At 39.3% G+C, this 8825-nt stretch overlaps 1 protein-coding gene across 4 annotated transcripts in view; it reads left to right on the forward strand.

The window, feature by feature from the left end:
* The window catches only part of SLC38A6 (solute carrier family 38 member 6), a 64241-nt gene extending 61039 nt beyond the window's left edge, over positions 1–3202 (forward strand). For all 4 annotated transcript variants that reach the window (XM_045823307.1, XM_045823306.1, XM_045823311.1 and 1 more), the window contains exons 13-16: positions 1173–1297; positions 2470–2614; positions 2719–2813; positions 3010–3202. In XM_045823307.1, the coding sequence (XP_045679263.1) occupies positions 1173–1297; positions 2470–2614; positions 2719–2813; positions 3010–3093 (449 nt within the window). In that variant the 3' untranslated portion in view covers positions 3094–3202. The remainder of the gene's footprint in view (positions 1–1172; positions 1298–2469; positions 2615–2718; positions 2814–3009) is intronic.
* Positions 3203–8825: the final 5623 nt, after the last annotated feature.

Here is an 8825-nt window from a genome sequence, read left to right on the forward strand (position 1 = left end):
GCATGTTGTGATGAAGCTGCCAATCACCAGCTACCCATAGCTGCAGCCATTTTTGTCGCATTGCATTTCTCAGCTGATGAAAAATAGTGTCATACTACTCCTTCTTACTTGTTTGGCCTGAATGGACATACTCATGACAGACAATATCTTCCCAATCAAAAATCACAGTTGACATGATCTTGATCTTGCTACAACTTTGCTGCGCCTTCTTCGGGCATGGAGAACCAGACAACTTCCATTGGGATGACTGGGCCTTCATTTCTGGATCATAGCTGAATCATCTCCAGTTATGGCCTTCTCGAGGAAATCTGGTTCATTGGTAGCAGTTTCAATGAAGTCATTAGCAACTGTAGCACAATGTTACTTCTTCTCTGGTAGCAGAAGCCGCAGGATTAATTTTGCCATGACACGTTTCATGCCAAGATTTTGTGTCAAAATCTTGACACAGTAGTTTTTGGAATCCCCAGATCAGCTTCTAGTTCTCGCAGTCCATTGCCAATCTTTGTTGATTGCAGTCCATACATGTTCAACATTCTCAGGTGTTCTGCTTGTGTGTAGACCTTCCAGAATGTGGGTCACTTTCAACAGGTTCTTGACCATCTTTGAAGCATATGTGCCACTCTTTTATTTGTGCTCCTCATTGCATCATCCCCAAAAGCTTTCTGAACCATCTGAATAGTTTCTGTAGAGGAATATGTAAGTTTAACACAAAATTTGATGCAGATTTGTTGCTCTATTCACTCATTTTGAATGCGATGGCCACATAGTACACATGCTCATTCAACAGTGTCTACCGCCCCCGCTGACTGGTACAGTGAAGTCGTCATTGTTCATGCATGCACATTCCAGTCCACTCTCCTTGGCTGCCAGGTTACATTGATGCCACACAAATTGCTCTTATCATATTAAAGATGGTTGGACTTTTTCTGGACATAATTTAGGTTCTGCCTCTGCCGATTTCTAGTTTCATTAAAAGAAGAGATTATAGGTTTTAAGAAGAAATTTAACTAATGTCTCTGTATTTCATAGTAGAAAACAGGCCAGAGATCAACTGGGGACTGTGAATCCAAAATCTGTTAAGATCCCTTTGTGCAAAGGAAAATAATTTTTGCTGTTACTGACATCTTAGTAGTTTATAATGTGATCCTTATTGTTATTTTTTAAATTTACAGACAAAGTGGCATCCGATGTACTCCAAGATTACGGTAAATACTTGCCACATGATGCTGTTGTCAGGACTGTGAGGTTATGCTTTCTGTGTGCTGTGATTCTGACAGTCCCTCTAATCCACTTCCCTGTAAGTACCCATAAAGGTTTTGTTGCTTGGTGGAGCAGCTCCCTAATGTGGCAACACTAATGCTTTGCAGACTGGAATGTTTGAATCACATCTAGTCTTGTATATCTTATTCATTTGTCAAGTAATTGATCAAAGACCTCATACTTGCGCATGCCCCATGAAAGCACAAAAATAACAGTGAACCACTAAGCTGATTTGTGCTTCTTGAGCTTTAGTTTAGGTTTACGCTTTCCCACAGCATTGTTTCCAATTTAGAGACTATAGTTCTTCTAAGGTTTTCGGGTTTTCCCCCCTTTAATTCTGTTTTCTGTTTTCAGAAGAATGTGCATGAAGGGGAAAAAGTCAAGTTGGCAAAAATAAGCTCCTTCTGGTTTATCGTAAATTTATTTTCACATAGACATTCTAGTTTAATCTTAGCCAAGCTATATTATTTGCTCTAGAATTATAAGGGGCAGAACAAATCTTCATTCTGCATTTTAGTTGCCATACAAAAGAATCATAAGAATTTCGGAGAAAATGGAAACAAAGGCTTTGGGTATAAATGCTGCTGTGGGGAATGTCTTGAATTCCTAAACAGTGAGTTCCTTAAGAACTGGGCCTTGGGGACTGCTCGCCCCTCCCTGCGCACACTGCGGGCCAGGAGTGCAGCAGGGGCTGCGTAAACAGTTGTGGGATGTGGCCGCCCGCCGCCCTGCTGTCCGCCTTGGCAGTGGGGAGTGTCGTGAACTGGTTTTCATACTCGCATGCTGTGAAACAGAGAGTATAAAATAAAATAGTAAATGGTGTTTCTTTCCCATGGCATGACTTCTTTTCTCATTTCAAACCTTTTGTTCTTCTGTTGAATTTAATGAAAACGATTCTCTGAGATTTCATCACACAGCATTACTGTCAATAATTTTGAAAATTATGCAACCCAAAGAAATTGCATATGAAAATGTTTTCAAGAATTAAAGCAAAATAATGTTTATGAAACTCACACAGAAATATATATTTCTTAATTCATGAATAATAAACACTTAATGATAATAGTTTATGTTCTATTTTCGAAATCTAGTTGGTTTAGTGGACAAAAATATCATGGTTACGGTACCAATCATGTGTTTCCCTAAGTGAGTATTTTGGCTTCGACCCTTTCTCTGTATTTAAATCTGTTTCTCTTTTATGTTATACAGGCAAGGAAAGCTTTAATGATGATGTTTTTCTCCAATTTTTCCTTCTCATGGATTCATCATTTTTTGATTACTCTAGCACTCAATATTATCATTGTTTTATGTGCCATATATGTTCCTGATATTAGGAATGTATTTGGTGTAATTGGTAAGTTTTCTATTTCAAAAAATGCACATAAGAAAATGGATAAAATTGTCATACAGCCTCACATGTGAATCTGGCAATGGTCCTCTCTTTTCCTTTTGTTAAAGGTTCCAGTACATCAACGTGTTTGACTTTCGTATTCCCTGGACTGTTTTATCTTAAACTTAGCAGAGAGGATTTTCTGTCATGGAAAAAGCTTGGGGTAGGTTGGTTTTTGTTTGTTTCTTTTAAGAATCCTATTTTAAGAAATAATTTGTCATTTTATAATTATTTTATGTACATCAAGAATGTCATCATGTGTCATCATGTATTTTGAGCTGTAACATACATTATTGAAGAGAGTAGAGATTTTTTGTTTAAATACTCTAATTGTTCTTTTTTCCCCCTTATTTCCACAGGCTTTTGTTTTGCTCATCCTTGGAGGTTTGGTTGGGAATTTTAGTTTAGCAGTCATCGTTTTTAATTGGATTAATAATAAATGAAAGAGCCCTGGCTGGTGTGGCTCAGAGGATTGTGTGCTGGCCTGTGAACTGAAGGGTTGCTGGTTCGATTCCCAGTCAGGGCACATGCCTGGGTTGCATACCAGGTCCCCACCTGGGGGTGCACAAGAGGCAACCACTCATTGATGTTTCTCTCCCTCTTCCTCCCTCTCTTCCTCTCTCTCTAAAAATAAATACAAACTTTAAAATGAAAGAAAATTTTCCCATTTCTTAGGAAGAACAATTTACCTCCATATACATAAAGGTATAATTCTGGAAGGCACCTTGGATGAATCCTCTTGGTATAGGTTAACATTTTTTGTAAACATTATTAACTGAAAAGTGGAACAAAATGGGAGTGGGTAGGGGAAAGTGGGCCCATAGCAGTTTTAATCAAAATAAGAAACAAACTCAAAATGCTCTGAAATATGTTAGGTCAATCTTACATTTATTTATTTCTGGGTCTATTGCTTTTTTAAAATTAATAGGCTTTATCTTTTAGTGTAGTTTTAATTTTTGCAGAAAGTACAGAGTTCCCATATATTCCTTTACCTCCCCCCCAAATACCCAGTTTCCCATATTATTAACATCTTGAATGTGTGGCGTATTTATTATATTTGTTGAGTCAATATTGATACATTATTATTAACTAAAGTTAATAGTTTACATTAGGGCTCACTGTTGATGCAAGCATTGGCACTCACTAATCTTTTTACACTCTTTATGAAAGCTATGAGCCTTTTCCAGCAGGTCATATAGCTAGAATTATATAGTATCTTAACCTTTTGGACTGGCTTCTTTCACTGAGCAAAATGCAATTAATTTTCCTCCATGTCTTTTCATGGCTTGATAGCTCCTTTCTTTTTATCACTGAATAATATATTCCATTGTACAGATGTACCACTGTTTGTTTTTCCATCCACCTGTTGAAGGACCTCTGGGTTGCTTCCAAATTTTGGCAATTTTGAATAAAACTGTGCAAGCTTTTGTGTGGACTTAGTTTCCAGCTTATTTGAGTTAATATCAAAGAGCCCAAATGCTGCATCCTATGGTAAGAATATGTTTAGTCCTGTAAGAAACTGCCAAACCACCTCCCAAAGTGGCTGTACAATTTTGCAGTCCCACTAGCAGTGAGTGAGAGCTGCTGTTCCACAGTCTCACCAGTGTTTGATGGTGTCAGTGTTTTTATTTTTTGCAATTGTAATGAGTGCGTAGCTGTGTCCCACTTTGGTGTTTTAATATGCGTTGCTCTAATGACGGATGATGTTGAACATCTTTTCATATGCCTATTTGCCATCTGTGTATTCTCTTTGGTGAGGTTCAGGTCTTTTGCCTGCTTTTTGTCTTGAGTTGTTTTCTCGTTTTTGAGTTTTAATGCTTCTTTGTATATTTTAGCTAGCAGCCCTTTATCAGATGTGTGTTTTGCAAAGATTTTCTCCCAGTCTGTTTCTCTTTTCATTCTCTTAACAGTGTGTCTTTCACAGGGCAGAAGTTTTTAATGTCATTAAGTATATTGAGTCAATCTTTTGTTTGTTTTTTAAAGAAATCAGTATGTTAAGCTTATGTACAAAATTGAATCTTAGCTTGTGGGCTAATGTTGTCAACATCAATCACTAATAACAGAACTGGGATTATTCCACTTGGTATTTTGCCCTGACTCCAAATCCTGCCTAAGAAACTTCTGTGATTTTTCTCTGTTGTTCATTATAAGATAGATCTGCGATGATTGGCTGTGGATTTGAAAGTTCTCTGAGCTTTCTTGTTTGTCCCTAAAACATGTGACTTTCTCCTTGGCACAGAGACAAATATTGATGATTTATATCATATTTTGTTTGGAGATTCTATAAATCATTCCAGTCTTCCCATTGATGTGGCTTATTTCTGGTTGGAAACCAGAAGCTAGGTCTCTCCCCATAAGTGTTAAATATAAAAGGTACTTGAGCAGCCTACCAAAGTCAGGATGTATCAAGAGAAATGCAATCCCACCCCTGTGCACATGGAAAGTAGGGAACTGCATGCAAAGTGCCAATTTGCATGTATGGAAATCCACACCTTTGCAGGTGCCCCCTTGTTTCCCACTTGGGAAATGAGCTGAAAAATTGACAACTGAGCTTCTCTTTTGAGTTAAGATACATCTTTGGCAACCTGAGATCAGCACAGAGTAATGGAAAAAGTCCAAGTCTGGGGGTTAGAAAGACTTAGATTCAAATCTCTATAAATTTAGGCAAACTACTTTACTTCTCTAAGCCTCCACTTTCACATAGGTATTAGATGGAGTTAATACCTATTATACAGTGTTGTGTTGAGAGGATTAAGTGACCTTGTATAAATTAGGTAGAGTATGAAACAGGTTCTCTTCGTAGATTTGATATTTATCCCCTTTCCCCCATCCCTTTATCTGAGTAGTAAAGCGAATTTGCTTTCCATCAGGGACATGGAATTTCATCTTCCATTTTGCACAACGAATGTGTTTCGAATCCTTCTCTTGCCTTCACTCACAGGGGAGCTGGCCCCATGTGCACTCTTTTCAGTGCTTTCCCACAGCGCCACACCAGCTGTACCTCCTCCTAACGCCTTCCCGAAACTGGGCACTTAGCACAGTCCCAGGGGCACCGCCAGGCACGGCCTCCCATGTGGCTTCAGGTCAGCCAGAGTTGTCAGTCTGATAAGCTCATTCTCGTACCTTCTTTCTGCTCATGAAATTACAGGTCCAAATACAGATAGGTGTTCAGCTGCTTAAAAAAATATCTAACTCCAGTAATACCAGAATAACCCTAAATCTGCAACAGATGCAAGGATGCCCCCTGGGGCATGTTGAGTGTGATGACAGCTGGGCATCAATTAATGCATTTGTCACCTGCTCATGGGATAGTGTCGGGGGAGGTTTGGCCGGAGGGACCAGAACCTATTGGACACTCTGCACAACACTCAGTTAATATCAAGAGAAATTATTTGTGGAGGTGTTTATTTTTGTTTTACTTTGGTATTCTGCCTTATCTTGTTGCCTGTTTAGAGTCACAACTTTCCCTCCCAGTTTGGAAGAAGCTAATAAGATGGCTGCTAACAGCGGTGCCCCTCACCAGGATTACGGAAAAACCTTGTTTGAGTACTCCTCGGCACTTTTCCTGGGAAATATAGGCCTTCTCATTATGGGCTTAATGTTCATAATTTATTAGGTAATAACTATTTAAAATAAAACTAAGTTAAGCACAAAATACATACTTTTCCAACACTTGGAGACTTGTTTGCTAAATTAAAAGACGAAGTGCTGAGAATATAAATTACTTTCGTATGTTGAGGGTGAATGTTTAAATTGTACTTTTTTTAACGGAATGTTTACTCATGAGCTTTGCATTTAAATGGTTAAAACAAGCCTTTGAAGTTAACACTCCATTAAGATGAATGGGGGTAATTCACACCTCTGCTGGTGCCGTATTATTTCAGTCTGGCTGCGGAGAAAACAAGACAGCAGCGAGTTGATTTACTGTGTGAAGGCCCTTTAAACACCCAAGGTCTGGAAATCTTTGTTGTTGTTGGGTTTTGGGGTTTGGTTTTTTTTTTGCTTTTTTACATAGAAGCAGAATCTGAAATTCAGCACAATTTAGGTATAGAATTGAAGCCTTGAAAGTACCGTGGATTCTCCATGATCTTGCCATTCCTAACGGGCTTTATTTGTCCCTGCACTCTATGTTTCTTCCTACTGTGGCACTTTTTAAATTAAAGTCTACTAGTGCATCGATGGAAAAGCAGCAACAAACCATCCACTTTCAGGTAAACTTGACACATGCCTTTAAATGGATTATGGCCTTCTAATACATTATCATCTTAGCAAACCTCATGTTCTGTATTTGCCAAACGTAGAAAGCACCCGCCTTTCACAGCTATTTTCTTCCCCATTTAGGGGGATGGGACGGGGGTGAGGTAAGCAGAGATCTTTTGGGAAAGATGCTTTTCTTTCTCAGTGTGTCTTTGCAGTTGTAGTGTTTTACATTTGAATACGGTTATGTGAGCATTATATGAGATGTTAGTGAACTTGGAAGATCTCTTTTTACGTAAACAGATTTTTCTCTTCTCCATTCTCTGCCCCATGTATCTGCAGGATCCAGTTACATAATCTGTGGGTAGCTGGGTGTGGAGTGTTTCCATTTGGGCTGTCTCTCCTGTTGACGCCGCCAGTGCAGTGTACAGAGATGAAAGTAGATGCTAGACACACAGGGACCCAAACACTTCCCTGTAACCCGCTCTTCTCAGCACACTGACTGTACCCTGGGGCTGTGTTAGAATTAACCCTATGAAAAACACAGTTTGTCTCCTGCAAATTACTGGCCTCACTTTTAGTGTCATAATTTTTGGACTTAGAACTTTTCAGAACCTAATATAGTACGGAGAAATTTGTTTTTCTAATTCAAGTACACAACTTATCCATTTTTTCCCTACTGTAATCCGTCTATAGTTAGTCTTTCCATATGAAGTAGGAAAAACTGGAAAACACAGTTTTGGTGAAGGATGAGTACAGATACTGTGGATGTGGTTTCCCCATTGTGGTCTTTCTGTTCCTCACCCTTCTTAAAAATCCCGAGAGATGTTTTTGCTGTCGTTGTGATCCACTGTCCTAGTTCGCCAGGCTGTCAGCTCAGAGGAGCAGGAAGACTTATCTTGGCTGATGGCCAGATGGACAGGTGGGAACGAGAGGTTCGTTCACCTGGGGGACAAAGTAAATGGGTGGAGAGGGAAATTGAGTTGCCAGGAAAGAAAAACAAAAACAGAGAGACAGATGGATTAAAAGACATTCTCATATGGGGTGCTATAAAGAAAAAAGACTTGCAGAGAAGTGTTTTGCACTTGTTTGAATAGCTTACACACAACGTAAGATAAAATGTGCCTGGCACACAACACAAGCCAAGGGGCTGGCTGATTTCACCGAGCGAATATTTACTGAGCGCATGCTGTGTACTAGGAGCTGTCCCAGCCCTAAAGTTGGGAAGTCAAAGTAGCCACATTTCTGACCTGAAGAAACCTCACATACAACCTTCATTTTTCTGACTGAACCTTTTCAGATTGACTTGATAAGTGAAACTGCTAACTCAGAGGAAAAATTATGTATACATTTCATGTATATACATATATATTTGTATTCATATTTTTTAAAGAAGATATCTGAGTCAAACTTGTGTCCAAATCCTAGCTCTATCTTTCTAATTTTGGACAGGTTGTTTGAATTCTCTGAAGACCTGCTGTGTTTGAAGACTGAGTTTTCTCTCAACCAAGGGAAATGTACTTGTTTTTTCTAGTCTCCTAGTTCTTTTACATGATATTTGGGAAGAGCTTGAGCATGCAGTTAAGCACTGAATTGAATTTTGTTACTTGACTGTTATTCAAATCACAGTTTTCCACCTAATCAGCAGCCTGATTAGAAAATAGTATCTTAGAAGTAATCCTTGCCCTGGCCAGTGTGGCTCAGTGGTTGGAGGATCATCCCATAACTGAAGGGTTGTGGGTTCGATTCCCAGTCAGAGCACATACCTAGGTTGCATGTTCATTCTTGGTCCAGGGGTGAGCGCCTGCAATCCCTGGTCTGGATGTGCGTGACCACGGGTCCTGGTACGGATCCCTGGTCTGGATGTGTAGCAAGGCAACCAGTCAGTGTTTCTCTTCATCAGTGTTTTTCTTTCTCTCTCTTTTCTTATCTCCCTTGTGCTCTCTCTCTAAAAAAGCATGGAAACATGTCCTCGGGT

The sequence above is a fragment of the Phyllostomus hastatus genome, unplaced genomic scaffold (genome assembly GCF_019186645.2).
Source record: "Phyllostomus hastatus isolate PE091 unplaced genomic scaffold, TTU_PhHast_1.1 phas_scaffold_501, whole genome shotgun sequence".
Classification (NCBI taxonomy): domain Eukaryota; kingdom Metazoa; phylum Chordata; class Mammalia; order Chiroptera; family Phyllostomidae; genus Phyllostomus; species Phyllostomus hastatus.